The 19,081-nt window shown below is 42.6% G+C and overlaps 1 protein-coding gene across 1 annotated transcript in view; it reads left to right on the top strand.

Moving 5' to 3' along the window:
• Window positions 1-9,963, top strand: part of LOC104491814 (poly(ADP-ribose) glycohydrolase-like) — a gene marked incomplete at its 5' end in the record, with an annotated part of 13,517 nt that extends 3,554 nt beyond the window's left edge. Inside the window, 6 exons of the mRNA XM_010134289.1 lie at window positions 169-316; window positions 4,277-4,355; window positions 5,188-5,296; window positions 6,841-6,946; window positions 9,469-9,597; window positions 9,773-9,963. Of these exons, the coding sequence (XP_010132591.1) occupies window positions 169-316; window positions 4,277-4,355; window positions 5,188-5,296; window positions 6,841-6,946; window positions 9,469-9,597; window positions 9,773-9,927 (726 nt within the window). The remainder of the gene's footprint in view (window positions 1-168; window positions 317-4,276; window positions 4,356-5,187; window positions 5,297-6,840; window positions 6,947-9,468; window positions 9,598-9,772) is intronic.
• Between the last annotated feature and the right edge of the window lie 9,118 nt (window positions 9,964-19,081).

Raw genomic sequence — 19,081 nt, 5'->3', positions numbered from 1 at the left:
AGAGAAGGGCGCGCTGTTAGTCAGGCTCTGTTCTGCTGCTTGTATTTGAGATAGCAGCAGATTTCAACAATTACTGAAACTCGTGCAGGACTTCAGTTACCTTGGTAAATGGAGGGATTTTGTGCTGTTTGTATATCTCCTAATCTTCCTGAATCTATTTTTTGTTAGGTTGATTTTGCAAACCGTTTTGTTGGCGGTGGTGTGACGGGGGCAGGACTAGTACAAGAAGAAATCCGGTTTTTAATCAACCCGGAACTGATTGTGTCGAGGCTCATCACAGAGGTCTTGGATCACAATGAATGTCTTATCATCACAGGTTAGTCTCTGCAGAAAACATCTTATTTCACATCTTATCCTGGTTTTAGAGATAGAAAATGTATTAAGTTGAAGCTCAGTAAGTTTCAATGCTGCAGGGCTAAATAAAACAAAAAATAAGTCAACACTGCTTTGATAAAGAGCTCCATTCTTCACCCACCTCTTGAGACCATAGGGCTGCTGTTCCAGGCCATGGCCTGCGAAGGAAACGAAGTGACAGCAAGCAGGCGGAACTTTTTTATCCTGTACAAGTGCGTTTGAGGACTTGTGTCTCTAGGCCTAGCTGAAGAACACTGTTGGGCAGTGCAGTGAATAGCCACAGTCACCAGCTATGAGCAGGTAGTGCCTCTGTTACGTTAAAGCAGGGTGGGTTTTCTTTTTGTTTCGGTCTGGAGTTTGTATCTTTTGATGTGATCACTGGGATTGGAAACTCTGAGAAGAGGAAGTGACCTCTGGTTACCCAAAAGGGGAGGAAGTGGTCGAGGAGAACATTGGCATCCATTCAAAAAGGTAGAAAGTCAGGAAATTTCTCTTAAGGATTTTGATTCTGCCAGTTGTGGACTTGTTTGTGTTACTTGTCAGTTAGTTACGGGTTTGTGATTACAGTATCAAAACCGAAATGCTTCTCCAGTGTGGTGTTGAGAGGCTGTGTATGGAGATGCGCTGCTTGTCCAGCACTTCACTCAGTGTTTTTCTTCTTGTTTCCACCTCTGTCATAGAACTTGGAATGTTTTATTACCCATCGGATCAAAACAATTGGCATCAAAATGCCACTATTAAGAATTTGAGAGGCCTGGGTCATGCAGTCTGTGTCTCAGTTCTGTACACAGGAACACGGAGCATTTTGCGTGACTGAAAAATAAAAAAAATGCTAATAATATTTCTTTACTTACTCTAAAGAACAGCTGTAAAGAAAAAATATTTGCTCGGAGAGATCCTCTGGGCAAATATTGCAATAGATTACGTGTATTTTATATTTTTCAGTCTGCAACAGTAAAGAAGTTGGATTTAGTTACTGAGCTGCCTCAGCAGTCAGAAGTTTGTGCGGGTATTAGAACGTGTTTCTTGAGAATGCTCTTCCAAACCCCTTTTGTCTCACAATCATGCACAGTGGAAATTGGAGCTTAGATCCTGCAAATCTTGCTCTATCCTGAGCTATGGCTTGCACTGGGCAGAGCATCTTTTGTTTGCATTCTCATACTGCTTAATCTTTTTAAGATAGTGTTCTATTTTGTTTTTCCACCCTGCCAAAATGAATGCCTTTTCTGTGGAAACTTTTTGATAAGTTGGCTTTTCTGATTACCTTTTAAAAAGATGAGTCAGGAGGTGCTTGGCCGTCGCTGATTCTCATGGTGTGCTTTGGATGTGATGCTATAACAAGACTAACGTACTGAAGTGCTGTCCCCTGGGAGGCTCTTCTGGCGGGGGTAAAAGCAGAGGACAGCTCTCAGTCTGTGTAATGACTATCCAGGGGAAAACACTAAAGCTTTTGAAAGACCTTCTTCCATTCCTCTGTAAAAAGATAGTGATTTGGCTTGAACAAATAAAGGTGAGGATGTTTTCACTGCAGCAATATTTTTTCTTTTTTTTTTTTTTAGTTTTCTTGAGTACTTCAGTGTTTTGCAATTAGTGTTGGTGATATGATGTTCTTCTCTAATGGAAACAGCCATTCCATCATTCTCATTTCATCCCTGGAGCTCTTCCACCTGGGCTCGTAGCCAGGTCTCCACCGCGTGTCACGATCCTCTTGATAAATTACATTCTTTGTGACGCATCTTGACTCCGTGGCCTAATGGGCATAACGGTGTAGCTGAAATTTGCAGAGGAGTCTGAGAAATTGGAGAGAAATTAAATTAGTTGTGATTGCACAGGATCTGGTTAAGATCACTGCTCCAGTGAACATGGAGCTGGTCGTACGGACAAGCTTCACAAAGAATGTGGTTTTGAATGATACTACTATCTACTTTCTTTTGACTTTAGGCTTTTTGAGGTTGCGACTTGGCTTTTTTTTCCCCATTTTTTTTTTTTTTCTGGGAAGAAAAAAGATTCCCCAGAAACATTAACATATCCATTTTATCCCATGCTGCTTCTGTTCTCCCAGCAACAGCAGATGCATCCCAGTAGTTCACAGGCAAAGGTGCTGCCAGTTGTATAACTATCTTTATCTGGCAAATTTCCAGAGCTTCACTTATGAAAACCCATTGATTTTCATTAACTTTGGGTTTTGGGGACATGAGTTTAGAGTTCTGTGATTTCTTTGAGGTTTTGTTATTGACTATTTTTTTAATATGTGTGTGTGTGTTTTCTTGATCGTGTGTTTCCTAGTGCTTTCGTCATCAGACACTGCATTTCCGTAAAAATTAATGAAAACAGTGAACCTCAAAAAGTCAGCTCAATACTCTGACTGTCATTTAATCTGTCCTGTTCACATATCTTGATAATCCTGATCTCTCTCTGAATTTTCCCTGCATCTGGAGAAGCCTTCCCAAAGGTGGATGGCCCACGATTGGAGCAGAGGGCTGACTTCAGCATAGCCTTGAGTCCTGTTGGTGTGCCCTCAGTATGGATAGTCACTGAGACCTGTTAAATAAACAATGAGTGGGTAATAGGGCAGATGAGTTGAGGAAGTGCCGAGAAGTCTTCTCCATTAACGTGAAGCTGGGTAAATGGGGAAAATGTCCTGAAGTATATGCGTCATTTTAAAGACTCTTTAACAGTTTGCTTCCTACACTTGAGACCACCGAAAGTGAGCATTGAGATTCCCTTGTCCGGTGAGGGTGAAGTGAACAGCTTTATGTTTCCGACTGTTAAACTTCTATTTTTATTTAGAGATTGAAAAATTTGGAGGTTAAATGGTAACATTTATATTCTCAGGGTATCACTGATCCTCTGTGCAGTAGTTAGGCATTCCTCTTGTCTTTTTCATTGGATGTTTTGTGCTGTTAGCTCATGTGACTTTCTAAACCCTATTCTTCTGTCACATTTATAGGCATAGCGGGTGTAGCTGTGATTAAGGGGTTGCTTAACACTTCTTCTGACTCCTGTTGTTCGTAACTTGTGTCAAACCGTATCTCTGAGCTATATTTTACAGATGAGGTATTCTTTTCAATTCCCTGCTTCTGGAATTCAGCTATTATGAGCCCAAAACGGGGAAGAGTTGAGATTTTGCTTTACTTGAGGAGTATTTAGCATTTGTGCATGCCCAGGTTTTGAAGGAAGGTCCCAAAGTCGGTAAAACAAGGTGAAGAGCAGCCTCTTAGGTTATGGTCCTTACTGTCAGTGAAAATGCTCTTTTTGATCTTGGGATAAACCTGTGTAAAGGAGTGAGCATAGCACAGCATAATAGTGGAAAATCTGCTTGGTTTCTGACCTGCAGGGTTTTCTGTGGCGTCATGGATTCTAATGCAGAGAAATAACACGTATAAACACTGGAATCTCTTTGTGGTTTATTTCTCATGTTTCCTGAACTGTCAGACCAGACATTTGCTAAATTGTGATGGAGGGAGCAGGGTTGCTGCGTTTTCAATAGTAGAGTGTCTGTTCTATAGTGTTTACAAGGAGTAGGCTCAAAAAAAAGAAAAGCAAAATGCTGGTGGTGCAAAGGCTTATGGTTTTGTTAACCAGGTATTAGCCAGTAAAACTTCAGAGGTGACAGGCAGGTTGTTGCTATGGAACTTGAGAGTGGTAAAGCTGAAAACCACTTTCTTGTTAGACGCTGGACAGCATAACATAGATCTGACCTTCGGATGTTCTGTGGGGGACACCACATGTCATCTGTGGGTTGGACACTTCTCCTGGTCGCAAGATTATCTCATCCTCTTGGCAGAGATAGGAATCTCTATTTTCCATCACTTCCAAGAGCTGGGTGTTCATTTGGAGAAGCAGCGATTCCTGTGGAAGACTTGCCAGGTGAGCAACATGTACATACTTGGTACATAACATGGAAAACTATTTGTTTCAGGTACGGAGCAGTACAGTGAGTACACAGGCTATGCAGAAACGTACCGCTGGGCAAGGAGCCACGAGGATAAGACCCAAAGGTGAGGTGCCACATAAATGTTCCAAGTGAAGAAATTCATAAATGTTATAAACTTGAAAACTTGGTGCTTTAAGCATTTCCTAGCATTTGCCTTACTAGAGGTCGTGACTGTTTGATCCTGCTCTCTTCAGTAGAGCCAACAAGTGAAGAAAGTTATCTTTGAGATGTTAATGCTAATAAATGGTACCTGCCACTATGTCAGTTCTTAAACCAGCATGTTTTACAGATACATGTGTTGAATCCAAATTTTTTGTTAAACTACTGACTGAATCTAAATTTTTGTTAAGCTACTGACTAAGCTGTGGATTGTAACATCACGAGGAGTTTGACAGTGACACCTCAGGTGCCACAGTGCATCTGAGATATGTGGCAAAATAAGATTTAATATCGTGAATCTGAGGAGAACGCTCTGAGCTCTTGAATTAATTTCCCCAGCAATATTATCACTGGATCTACACAATTATTTGTTCAGGATGGAAACAAACGCAGTGTACTCTCATTTAAATGGTGGAGGAAGGTAGGGAGCCAAAGTGCTTCTGTTTGACTTTGTAATGTTCTTATGTACTTAAATACTGCTGTGTAATTAGATTGGTTTCACTTTTATGCCCAAAGTCCAGCCAGAATATTTATAAATTTAGGAGACCTGTCTCATTTCTGATGCTTCTTCCATTCCTGACCCACAGAAAAAAAGTGTTCCGTGGTCTGTTGTGAGCTCACCTTTCTGGCTGTTTCTAACAGAGAAGCTCTGCAGGGAATTGATCATTTGGGATTGTGATTATGGAGCCAGTCTGAAACAACTGATGTTATGTGCCTTTTTCTCCTTCACATTTTAGGGATGAATGGCAACGACGCTACACCGAAATCGTTGCTATAGACGCATTTCACTTCAGACGTTTCCTTGATCAGTTTAGTCCGGAGAAAATTAGGAGAGAGCTCAACAAGGCCAGTAACTTCTTACAGCAGCCTGCAGTCTGATGTTTATAGTACCCTTCCCAGTGTTTTTGTGTTATTACTATCACCCAAGGAAGCTCTTGCTTTGTTGTCTCATAAAAGGTGCTGCTGTCTGGTGTTGAAGCAGAAGCTCGTCAGATAGAACGACTTCTGTCCTTAGATGTGCTATTCAAGGTGTATTTTATTTCACTTTCAAAAATATAAATGAAATTTGGATATACATTTTTGTTAACTCTTCCCCGCCCTGCTTCTAAAATTATGATTTTAAGTTCTCTGTTCTCAAGGCCTTTGTGATTACTCAACGCATAAATTTAATCTCCTAACCAGAGGTGTCTGGTATCCATCTGCAGTTCATGTAGCAGATGAACTACAGGAGAGTAGTAGGAGAGTAGCAAACTCTCCTAAGGTAATAAGAAGGCTAACAAGCCAGGATGAGGGCCTGGCCTGGCTGGGATAAGGCATAGAGTGTGAAAGGCTATGGCCTGTTAGAGCAGTAAAAATACTATTTTACTGCTCTGGGTAGTCGAGTACAAGAACGCTTGTACATTTAAAATATATTCAAACAGAGGGCACTGTGTTCCTAATTCTCAGCTGGAAAGGGAACGCCAAGATACCTGAAAGCTCATCTTTTCCTCTGCCCTGAAATGACGTACGGTGTTGAAGGACTAATTTAATTTAGTCGTAAAACCTGAGCATCTTGACTAAAACAACATTCATCAGCTTGTTTCTTCATGGTTGGTAATGAAATTAGCCCTGAAAAAGACAGTAAATAAATTTTGTGAACTTCAGTGATATCTTGGTACGAAATTCAAATTACCTACTCTAGTGAATTTATGATCTGCCTACAATATTCAATATTATTGATTTGGTTAGGATTTCTAAAATAAATTACAGCAGATTCGTGCACTTTTTATACAGTGTGTCGCTTTGGCTGATGTTGTTTGAGGACTGATTGGTATTTGAAGAAAATTTTAAGCCTGAGTTAATTCTCTGTTCACTACAGTAAAAATTTAATTAATCTTATTGGAGGTTCTATATTTTAATAAATTTTTTTAATGTATTGTGGTCAGCTTTTTCACTTTCATTAAAAAATTAGTATTAACCATAAGATTTTCCTGTGGGTGAAAACAAGTTGATGGAATAAGCTGCAACTGTATTTCTATTATGATTTAATAAATCAGGACTCAGTGAGCAATGTGTATGCACACAGGCTTTGAAACAACAAGTGTACCATGTATCAGCAGACACAGCCCAACACCCAGAGGATCTTTTGTCTGTCTGTGATTTTGTTAGATGTCAAATGATTGAAATCCCCAGGAGTCAGCACCTGTACCTCATTTTTAACTTTGATCCAAATAGGACAAAGTTCTCTGCCTTCAGTTCTGTAAATGTAGAGGAAGCCTAATGGCCTGTTGAAGTCTTTGGAATTGAGTGTTGCTAGAAGACAGTTCTGATTATTGTTACTGCCTTACCATTTGGAATTATCATCCCAGACTGCATGTTGACCTCATCTTCTGCCTCTTGTCTGCCCACAGGCCTACTGTGGCTTCTCTCGACCCAATGTCCCACCTCAGCACCTCTCTGCAATAGCCACAGGAAACTGGGGGTGTGGTGCCTTTGGAGGGGACTCCCGATTAAAAGGTAAATCACAGCGACTCACTAATGTCCAAGTGAGTCAAGTAACTTAAATCTTGATTCTTTGCTTTTTTTCCATTTTTCAAGTACACTTTTTGCTTTTGTTCTAATTGGAGTGATAAACTGTCCACAGAACTGGCTCATTAGCTTTGTTTAGGCCATGAGTCATGTGGCCTTAAAGAATAAAAATCCATGCTGCTTTTGTATGGTCAGTTTGCTGTCTGAGGTAAGTACGTGCTGGTGAAACACGGGGCCGATGAGGACTGTAGCACTGAAACTTTCAAAAGTGTGGAAGTATACATTAGTTGACCTTTCTGGAGCAGACTTTTTAGGTTATGCCTAAAATTCCTGTCTCTGTAGAGCTGTTTAACACAAGGTCATTTGTGAGGATTCACAAACTTGCTGGCAGTGCTTCATGGTTAGTTTGGCTTCTTTAATATATTGCTTTATGCCAGAGAGGTTTCCAGGCACCCAGACATGCTTCTTTCTTTCCTGACTTGCCCACTGTATCACTCACTTGCTCATGTTCTGTTCTCTTCTCTTTAATTAGAGTATTTGTAATGCAGCAGGTAGCACGTGCCTACATACATTTCGGACTTGTTCCCATTTAGTTGAGAACTGATGGCTCCTGACATTTAAAATGATACCCTCATTCATACAGTTCTAACTAGAAATTTACATTTTTGTTGTTCTCAGACATTTGGAGAGTATTTAGAATCTGCTTTTCTGAACAGCTTTAGGTGGTTACAGTGAGATGAACAATCACCAGGCTACCAGCTTCGTTCGTTTTCTTTCTTTATGTGTTTTAGTCATTGAACATCTCTGTTTCTCGATGCTCATTGATTTCCTGACAGTTGTTTTTTGATTTCCGTTAGAGAAAACCGGCTGCCACGTGCAGCTGGTCAGTATCAGGAGGAATATTTGCTGCTGGATCTGATCATCCTTGACTGTGATTATATTGGGAAGGTTTAATAAATGCTTTGATTTGCAAAAAGCCTCCTCTTGGATCAGAACTGTAGTATCCCGTGTATATTTTTTTTAATGTATGGGTTTCGGATGCAAATACGGCTCATCTGATCTAAGCTGTTACTTGTTCAACACAGGGTGTGACATTTAGAATAGGGAGTGCTCACTGCAAAGCTCTAGTTCATCTTCCCAGCGGTCAGAGCTCAAAACTGAAGCGCACTGGCAAAGACCACCAGAGCCGAGGCCATTTGGTGAAGTAGCCCAGAAGCAAGGTCCTTGATGCGGACAAAGAGCTGAGCTGTGAGATGTGGTGCTTTGTAACTGGGGTGCGAACTCTGGGCAGAATAAGAGCTTGTAAAGACTTACACATTCTCTGTTTTATTTTAACTTAGTATTTTAGTTTGAGCTTTCATTTACCTGACTTTTCCTCTGGTTTTGGATCAACCTGATTTTTTTTTTTTCCAAAGTCTGCAAAAATTAGCACTGAACAGCAAGTTAGAGCCCTGCTGCTGTGCTGAAAAGTTCATCGAAATCTCTGTGTGCTCTCAAGACTTCTCCTGTTCATTTGGCAGTCCTTACAGAGACAGGCTTTGGTTTAACTTGTACTTAAGTCACTCTTTTTGTAAACTCAGCTTTGTTTCTTGGCTGGCTCTAAAAAATCAATACTTAATAAAGAGAATTAAATGACAGTGATGTGTTGTGGGATATGGAGCTATCATTTAGTATAGCTATGTACTATATGTATATGGAGCTGTGGTTTAGGGTCGTTTAGTTTCACATGTGGTGTATGTCATTAATGCCCAGGAGATGAAGCTTGGTCTGTGACAAATTTTGTCCCTCGTTTCATAAGATTTATAGCAATTCAAAAGAAACAGTAGGACATTTTTCATATCTTCTTCTGTAAAGTGAAACTGCCTTGTTTGTTTGCAGTAAGATTCATTAGGTTCTGTTCTCCTATGCAAGCTGGTTAATTAGACCCTTTAAAAGCTGAACTAGTGAAGCTTTACCAAGTCCACAGTTGGCACAGTAGTTTAATTAAGATCATTTGAGATGGAGATTAATTTCACGCTGAATCATGTAACTTATAGTTTGAGCTATGGGTTTACAGGAGCTGTTTGGATTTTATTAAAGAATGCAGTATTTTATTAGCGCTCTGTTTAAAAATGTGCAGGATGGAGCTGAGTGATGGACAGCTTCCACTAGCAGGTGGTAATGCAGCACGTGTGCTATTTTATTTTAAAATTGATCTCTACGAAAACAATGTTAATCACATTTTAATTAACTCTCCTTGCTGTGTAGAAAAGAACTAATACCAGAACTGCACCCATAGGCTCTGCAATAAGACATGGGGGGGTAGATGAACTGGTTGCTGGGGTCCGTGGTTTGTGCTGTTGTAACCTTCCCTGGGGTAAAGGTGTGACTGGCTGCACACCTCTGTGATGGTCCAGCCTGGCTGCACCACTTGAGGGTTGATTATTTGCTGTAAACTTTGGCTCTGCTTTTTGCCTTCCGCAAATGGGTTTATCCTGTGTTCATGTGTGTAATCTTTGCTGTTGTTTCAGCCTTAATACAGATACTGGCAGCTGCCGAGGCTGGACGCGATGTGGTTTATTTCACCTTCGGAGATGTGGAGCTGATGCGGGATATTCACAGTGTGCACGCTTTTCTCTGTGAGAAGGGCCAAACTATTGGTGAGCATAAATAAATCTTCTCGTGCAGTAAAGAGATTTAACCACCTTGGTGAGCGGGAATTGTCCAACACCTTCAATCTGAGGGATGGAAGCACAAAGCTAGATAACGGGTGATAGGTTTGTAAGACATACACAAGCTGTACGTGTGTTTTAATTACTAATTTTTATTTTTAAGGGGACATTTACAGGCTGTTGCTGAGATATTACAATGAAGAATGCAGAAGCTGTTCTACATCAGGACCGGATGTCAAGCTGTACTCTTTCATATACAACACTGTTGAGTCCTATGCAGATTCCACTGATGAAGATGATGATGAAAAAGAGGATTAAAATCAGAGTATTTGATCAGACTAGTGTTCATCTCCTCTCACCAGTATATTGTGTGAACTGCTGGGTGTAATGTATGAACTGAACGTATACTGACTGCATTGGTAGTGACTTGTAATGCCCAAAGAAAACCCAGCTTTGATTGACGAGTGTTTGTTTGATGGTTTCATACACAAAAACCTTGTTTATGTCCGTACAGAAAAGATTTCTTTGGTAGATCTGGTTTGCATTCTCTGTACTCCTTTGTCTTTATTTTCAGAGGACTTACCTGGATTTCTCGTGTAAGGTTAGTGCTGGAGTACAGGCAGCCGCGTTGCTCGTGGGGTGATTTTAGAGAGGCATGGCAATGATGATTCTTACTGACAATTGCCCGGATTTGATTACCTCCAAGACTGCCACGGTACCTTCATTGTCTTTATCAGCTTTTTAATTAATTTTACTTTAAAATCTCCTGGTTTAAATCTATTTTTTTACAAAATGGTGAAAAATGAAGAGATTCTGGAGGAGCTATAATATGTTTCACAACTGCATTGTCTTTATCTATTCAGCCACAAAAGTTAGCATGACCATGTGGAGAAAAAACAAAGTACGGGAGGGTGGGAAACCCAGAAATGTGACCAAAGTTAGACTCAGAGGGAAACGTGTTCACGTGGAAAGTCTTCAATCTCATTTTCTTGGTGCTGTCTGTCACAACACTGAATGAGATTCTAGACACGGTAGCACATGCAAAGTGTCTCCAGGTTTGCTGTTGTTGACGACGATACCATTTGAATTCAGGTCTGCTGGTGATGTTCATATTGTCGTATCAGGTCTCCTCTGTTGCAGTACACATAGATGTGAGGGTAAGATCCCCAGGGATAAGCAGAGTAAGGAAGTGGAAATCACTTTCTGAGCAGGAGGAGGAAAGCTGCAGGCTGCAGGTAGGAACACGAGGTCTTTTTTGCATCCATGTTTCTTTAGGCCTGGGGACATAACCAGTGAAGAGAGGGCAGAAGGTGTGTAAAACCTGTGCTGTTACTGTCTCTGTGAATACCAAATTAATGTTGCTGTAGTACATGGAGAGTTTACACAAAACTCGGATACATCTGTGATAAAACTTTTCCGGGTCTACATACTGGGCCAATCCAATGAAACGTGTGTCTGCGAGTAGTTTAAAACCAGCTGAAGTTTAAGCCCAAATTGCTAAGTTTAGCCACCTCCTGCATTAGATTTTCTAGTTTGTCATGGTTGCTGTTCCCAGTGTAGCCGTAGCAGGAGCTGAGGCTGCAGTACCAACACATTGTGTTGGCCTATGTCAGAACCAGCCTCTCCAAGCCCCAAACACGACACGGTTTCTCCCTGTCCTTCCCACCAGCTGTAGCCTTCTCCTTCCCCATCCGTTATAAGGAAAAGTTTTGGGCTGAAATTTCAGGCTGGTTTTCTGTGTTTGCAACTTGTGTCCTCAGAGTTAGCAGAAGCTTCTCCTGCTCCTGGTGTTTCAGTGTTGGCTCAGACTGGCAGGAGAAAAAACAGTGGTTTGTAATAAGCTCTTACTTGGGCATTTAGGTTCAGCTATGTTAGTGCTTCTCGATACGTCAGCAATGACAAACGTACTCTGTTAGTCAAGACAAGCGATGGAAAATCGGTGCTATCTGCCACATCTTCTTCACTTACTGCGCAGGATTTCCTACAGAAACAGTGAACAGAATTTGTTCCTGAACAACTGGAAGAAAATACAGCAAAAAGCTTTAGGTGGCTATATAGGATCTCCGCTTTGCTGCAAACAAATACATCGTTATTAGTGCAATATGGTCTTTGTGTGGGGAAGCGACTGGTCAGCTATGAAAAATGTCCCAAAATAAGATGGCATAAAATTGCACTCTGGAAATGGAAAAATCAGCTTAGCTTTGGAAAGATTCTCTGAAGATCATTTTGGAGTGTAAGCAGTTCAGAGAGTGTTCACTGTGCCGAGTGTTTCCAGGATGATCTGTAGGCATTTGATGCAGGCTGTATTGCCACTGATCCCCGAGCCTTTTCTCACATGGAGAAGAAGGTCTTTCAGCTGAGATCCTTCTTCGGGATATGGTTGCCATCCTCCTATGGTTGTACAGACAGGAGAAGAGGAAAATAACTCCTTTTCTGTTTGATGTATTGTGAATAGAAGTGACATATCCTGCGATCTATTGAGTGTCCCTGAGCTCCTAATGGGCAGTGGTGTCAGAACACCTTGAATGTGACTTGGATCGCAGACAGGCTGAAGAGTATATTTTTCCTGGTTGGTTTTGGGTTTTTTTTTCCTAAGCCAAGTAGCCCAGGGTGAACCAATGAACTGTTACAATGCTGTTACATTCCCGTGACTCTCTAATTCAATAAAGAGCTAAACTGCCCGGAATGCTGCATGTGGAAGCGGGAATTTTGCATCAGCCCACTATGTGCTCTGCATCTGTCCTTGTCCCTCCCCCCACCACTCTCCGGTTCTAACTGACTCTGACCGGTTTCTTCAGCTGCTAGAGATGCCTCTTGGTGCTGCTCTGTTGGGAGGAGCATGGAATGGAGATGCCCTTTGTGCAGCCTCATAAGCTTCAGTTTCACCTCTCTAGAACCTGTTTATGGTGTATTTGGGGTTTTTTTTATTACTTTAGGGATGTTTGCTATATGATTTCAAATAAACTTCCTACCAAAACTTTTGTTTTATACTTTATAGTAGCTGAATATGAAGCAGCAACAGGCAGTCACGTGGACTGCAGTGTTGCCTCCTAGTCACAGCGGATGTCAGAGCACTTCTGTTGCTTTACACCTCTTGCACCTCAGTTCCTCGGTTCAGGGGTGTTCTTGTCTAATGAGCAGTACCCATCGCTGTATATATTAATTTATAAACTGTTGAAGTATTCCTGACATTCTTCTGAACTTACAGTTTATGCACCATTCTATTCTGTTGTTTTTTCTGGACCTGTATGCTAATGTTTACATGATTTTGTAGGAATAAAATTAAAAAACACTGACTGAAGCAATACCGTGTGCTTTGTCTTGAAATACACCATCCACGGCAGAGAATTTCCAGCACATTTGAATGTATGTGCTGGAACTACAGATAGTTCTAGCAGGAGATGAATAATTCAGGTATTCCTGTACGGTACTGTAGTGATTGCTCCTGTCTGCAGAGCAGTGTGAGGGGGAAGCGACTCCTGGGTCACTGAGGAGGGTGTCAGCGTCAGGGTGAGGTTTCACACGTGTGCCTGGCCACGTGCACACATTTTAATGTTCATTTCCAATTTGCTTTTGGTAAGCAAGTGCTTGATTATTCTTTGAGCTTCATGGAGGACCTAGAAGTAAGTAAAAACTAATAAACTCCTTAATCAACATGTTGCATTAACGTTTTGCAGAAGTGGGACTGACCCTGAAAAATGAAAAGGTTTCAAACTGTTTTCCAAAACTCTTGTTTTAAGCTGGTAAGGACCTTTTTCTTTTCTTTAGCATTACAGAAAATTAGGATTAAAAATTCTATTTTCTGATGGCTCTTGAAGTGTTAGATGTAGCCTGAGCTTATTTGCTCAGACTGAAGGATTTAGTCTATGGTGCAGCAGCAGCAGTAATGAAGATGTTGAGCAGCAGATACCAAGAGCTACTATAAATTCTAGTTGTGTGTTAGCCCGTGCAGGGAGGTGCAATGTTTGCTCTGGATGGATCACTGGGGTCTTTTTTTCCTTCTTGTTTTTTTAAATCTACAAAATGTATCGCTGTTTTGTGGTATGTTTTTGCCAAGAGCGAAGACATCCATAAAGTCATGGACTCTGCAAGATGCCGCAGCTGTCAGAAGCTGTTGGTTTTTTTTAACTAAGAATTGAGTATTTATGATCTTGTTTTGTGCTAACAGTGTTTTATGCTCATTTATCATTGCTTAAGTGAGTGTGACCTGGAAGCTGCGTAGGAGGTTCCTGTCACTGCTAACTCCATTACAGCAATGCCATCAATTCCTGCGGGAGCGAGCTGTCAGCTGGGGTTACACGGGGGTTACACCACACGGTGCTGGTAAGTGGTACTTGGTACATGGTTAGTGGAAGCACCAGTATGTTCCCCATCCTCTTGATAACACCATCCTCACGGTGTTTGCTGGTACACGCACGCTGTGCTGTGCATGCTGGGTCATCAGTAAGTGGATTGCAGAACGTTAAAGCTGTCACAAACATCTCGAATGTGCCACAGGAGGTTAGACACGAGGAACCATTACTTCTCTAAAAGGGTTGTCCAGGCCTGGCCCAGGCTGCCCAGGGCAGGGTGGAGTCTCTGTCCCTGGAGGGGTTTAAGAGCCATGTTGAGGTGGTGCTGTGACAGGGGTCAATGGGGACCTGGTAGGGCTGGGGGAGTGGTTGGACTCGATCTTAAAGATCTCTTCCCCCAAAGGTCTCTTAAAGGTCTCTTCCAAAATGGTTCTGTGGTTATCGGCAAGGACATGGTTCCTCTGCTCGTATACGCTGGGCTTTCATCTGGGTCCTATAAGGGAAGTGCTGAATTGGCTAGTTTCTTTCATTCATTAAAGCGTCTTGGCATCCCAGATGCAATGAAGATATTGTATAGATCAGAGGGTTTCACCGCAGCACAAAGTTAATTTTGCAAAGATTTGAGGATGTACCTTTTCAAAATTAAATGTAATGAAAATTGCTTTGAATAGCTAAATCCCCTCATTGAATAATGACAAGATTTTCCTCAATGTACTTGGAATTGATTGGATCTGAACCAAAATGTCATGGAAATAAATTAAAGTAATTTTAAGCATTTCACACCCTTTATATAAAGGATAAGGTCCTAAAAAATGGTATTTTCAAACCCAGAGCTCACTCTATCTTCAACACGCCTGCTTTGTAAGGTAATTATCTTGTTGCTGTTTTAAGTCATCATTTTGCCTGTTGCCTGAGGAATTTTACAGCAGAGCAGTATTAATAAGATGCCAGGAGTATAAATTTCAGAAGTTAATCTCTGTCATAAACGGAACTCGTAGAAACAAAGTGGTATTTTCATTCATAATTACTTGACCTGCGGCAAACATGGGTCAGGAGCGAAGGGAGGTTTGGTTTTACGTTCTGTGGAAAATCAAAACTCTTGTATTTTGAGGGGAAAGATAAGGAAAAAAAAACTCAACCAGGATCTTCCTGGCAAGGATTGAACATACTGTAACTGAGAAAATGAGGCTTCTAATCCTGCCACGTTGTCGCCGTCAGCAAAGTGGCATTTAGACTCTACTGCTGGTGGTGACAATTCCCTGAGCGTTCCTGGTGGAAAAACCAGACCTACTGATTGACTGAGTGTGTGTCCCCCTCCCTCATTCTGCCAGCTCCGTGGACACACAAACCAGCAGCCAAACCCAGCAGATTAAATTTGAAATGCAACAGAGCTGGAGCTTTTTTATACCTATCTGAAACCTGACTGTTTGATTGCAGGCAATCATGAGGACTAGATGTTTTTAATGACAACCAAGTACGTCCTAAAGTCTCCAACTCCGGGGCTCTCAATCTTTTGGCTGACTTTTTTGTTTATTTTTAAAAGTTTCTGGCAAACAATTGAAAAGATTTCTGTCACTGGCATGAGAGCTGGAAGCAGAGGAAGCTGCACCTCCTGCCCGTCAGTACTGGAAGAGCTTTGTTACCCTGACAGCAGGAGCCACCTTTGCCTGCTAGGAAAGCTGCTGGCCCCTGGAGTTTGAAGAGTTTCAAGGCTAATCAAACTCCTGTGTGCTTCAAACAGGCATTCCCCCCGCCCTTTTGCCTTGAATCTTGATTACATATGACCTCCAGAAAGCCTCAGAATGTTATTACCTGGAGATTGGTTGCTGCTGACAGATCCCTGTAAAATGGTACCCATGAAAAATGTTTAATCCATGACCAAAATAATGCATTTTTATGTTGAAATGAGGAGGGGAAGGCTGTGCTGTTCTGAGAGCTGTGACTGTTAGGGAGTTAAAGGGAGGTTAATCCGTGTTCTCTAGCAACACTTGGCCCATGGTTTATTGGACAGGAATGTATGGGTCACAGTGACCAGCACCAATATCGTCAGCTGTTCTTTGCCACATTAATAGTTCTCTAGGGCTGAGATGTAACTCAAGCGGTGACTAACAGCCTGATGTTGTGGTTGGTAGTTTGTTCCTTAAAGCCCTTCCAAAAACGGGTATCTGGAACACCCCCGGGGGGAAAGTTCTCTGAAGTGGGCTGAGGGAAGGAATGAGCCAGGAGGGACTTGTGCGAGTCCCCTACTCAGTCAGTGTCCAGCAGACACAGGCAGTGCCCTTTCCTCACGGATGTAAAACACACCAGTGCCACAAACCCAGACCTGGTGGGTGAAATGCATGTATGTTTTGAGAGGGTGTCAGTTCCTTGCAGAAGCCTCTTTGTTCATTGAGGTGGGTGCTTGCTGTCTCTGTTCCAGTCTGATGGCCTCACTGCCGCTCGGCTCCTGAGTGCTGTCTAGCCGATGAGCTCAGCCTCAGCTCAAGAGGTTCACCCTGTCTGCCAGGCGAATCGTAATTCAGCCTCCCAGCTCGCCCCTGCTAAGCCTCTATCGCCCACGGAGCGCCCGTGGTGACAGCGTGTGCCAGTGCTGAGCAGCTTTGGAGCATTCAGTGAAACATCACCTTCACACTCATGTACTTAAGACCTGGGCTAATCGCAGTCCCCAGAGCGACGTGCAAGCCCTGCTCTTCAGAGCCAGAGCCTTTCCTTGCTGCAGTGTGCAAGGGTGGTAGCGGCTGAGGATCGTGATTTGCTGGCTGGATTGAGCCAGAAGTGACAGGTGGGATTTATTTCTTGCTTCCCAAACATGTTTCTGGAGTTTTCCATTTTTTTTCTTTAATTGGCTCCAGTGACAGCCTTCCACTGGCACCGTGTGCACCCGGGGGAATGGGTCTATGCTGAAAAGGACTGTTTATCAAGGCCACGTCTGTAGCTGCCTCAGGCTGCCACAGCAACAATGCTAGCACGGTTGAAGTCCAAATCTCATCTCATGGCAGGTTCTGCCTTTCACTTAGTGATGTTTGTCTTCATGTGATGTGTCACGTGTCAAAGGTAGTATTATGATGAGCCAGACTAGGGTTTCATGCATCTCAAAGTGCCTTAAAATGGACCTGTGGCAATACAATGATACTTCCATGTCAGTGAAACGAGCGCCATCCCTCAGTAACTGGCCTGTGGAGAGCTGGACACTGGTATGTGCCATGTCCTGAGCACACAGCTGCCTCAGGTTCACAGGCATGACCATGACTCGATGAGCTCCTCATTGACAGGGGAAGGCGTTGAAGAACAGGAGGAGCTGTGTGGTGTGGCAGCTGAGCTGCGCAGCCTTCTGGTCTGGGAGGAACTCAGAGCAAAGCTAGAACAACTGATTGCGTGTTGATAAAACCAGCACAAAACAATGTGCTGGGGGAGGTTTGGGGTGACCTCTTGGGGGTTTTTTTGTTTTTGTGTTTTTTTCCGTTGTAACACCAACATTATTTTTCTGAAGATGTCTTCAGCAGTAAGATGGCTAGAACGGCTCGACAGTTGACATGAAGTCCAATCAGAAGCTCACCCTGGGAACTGAGACGGCCTGGCTACCTTATGTTTCATTGGAGAACGACTGCAGATACAGTACAGGCAACAAAAATTCTGGAAGCATAGAGCTGTTTCAGCATGGACCTGGAGCCTCTATTCTTGTCCAGCTGCATCCAGCACTGTGAAGGTAACATTCCACATGGCCACCATCAGGCAGAAGCAATTGTCACTCTGTCCATAACAGGTCTGGTATTTACAGCCACCCCGAGTCTTGGACATTTTCCATTAATGCTTTTGCCGAAGGTCCCTTTGGCTCAGGCACAGGAGGAGAGGGGCTGGGGTCTGCATGAGGAAAGTGTTAGGAAGAAATTAACTATACAGCAGGTTTGGAGAGCAGCTTCAAAGGATCTCTTTAAAAACCAGATATGGTGACAGAAGAGAGGTAAACGGACCAGCCTGTTTAGGCATTGCGGAGAAACTCGGTAGGGATGGCGCATGGAAGGGAACTCTGCCTTTGAGGCACAACATGGTGTTGATTAGTGCAAATAAAGCTCTTCAAGAGTCACCTTTCAGCAATTACAATCAGACACCAGCACTGTGGCTTCAAAAGCTTCATTAGCAAACCCTGCGCTGAGTGAGAGCTACAAGTCTCAGATACCCCCGTTTTAATGCCTGGAGAACTGTCTTGCCTTACTTTCTTCCAAATGAAAGGAGGGGAAAGATAATGACATGTTCCCTCATCAGGATAAATCACTTTAAAAATCAAAATAGATCCCCCAGAAGAAAACACAGCCAGTGGTATTGAGTAAGAGGTGAGGATGATTTTTCCAGTTGAGAATGATAAAGTCAGGGTACTGCAATTTATTTCACCTAAAAGGACGAGCTAAAAGAAATGTGGTGTGTTTCAGTTGTAGCAAAAGCTATCAAAAAGAAAGAATTCTTTTTGTTAAGATTCTCTTACGAAACACCTGCAGCTGTAGAAAACAGCTTCCTAGCAGTTCTCCTGATCCACTGGTAAAATAGAAGAAAAGAGTTTTTCCTGTTCTGGCCTGTTTCAGGAAAGGGAGTATAGTTTAAATATGAGGCACATTAATGACCAGAGTCCCGCAGGATACTCACTGTGTTTCTTGTTAGGCTGAAAGTGAGAGGATGCTTTAACGTTCCCAAACTGCCTTGCTCTAAGAGAAGATACTTTATGTTGGAACATGCCCTGGTTTGTGGTCTTCATGTGTAATAAACACACTGGGAAATAAAGTGAAGCGGAGTTTCTACGCTTGGCTTAAGAGAACTTCTAGCAAACATTGTTTCAAGTGGAATTACATTACCAATGACAATGAAGAGCTGCCAAAAATACATAAATACATCTGCCTCAGGAGGGGACACTGTTAATGAGACTGTCCTTCTCCGAGTAATCCTCCATCCAGACCACCTCTGAGGAAATTACCCTTTGAAGAAACGAGCCTACAGAGAAGTCACACTGTGTTCGAGAGAGCATTGCGTGAAGCAATTAACCACAGGAACCACAGTGCTGATTGCCAGGAGCTGCTGAGCCGGCAGGAAAACCCGAGTCCCAAGGCTAGGCAAGGCTTTAGAGTCATCACGCCATGGAACAAACGGTGGGTCCCCTCGTGCCTCTGGTGGGCAACGTAGTGTGTTTGTTC

The sequence above is a fragment of the Buceros rhinoceros genome, unplaced genomic scaffold, assembly GCF_000710305.1.
Source record: "Buceros rhinoceros silvestris isolate BGI_N320 unplaced genomic scaffold, ASM71030v1 scaffold26570, whole genome shotgun sequence".
NCBI classification, from domain to species: domain Eukaryota; kingdom Metazoa; phylum Chordata; class Aves; order Bucerotiformes; family Bucerotidae; genus Buceros; species Buceros rhinoceros.
Note: the sequence above shows the minus strand (reverse complement) of the source record. Positions and strands in the feature narration are given on the sequence as shown.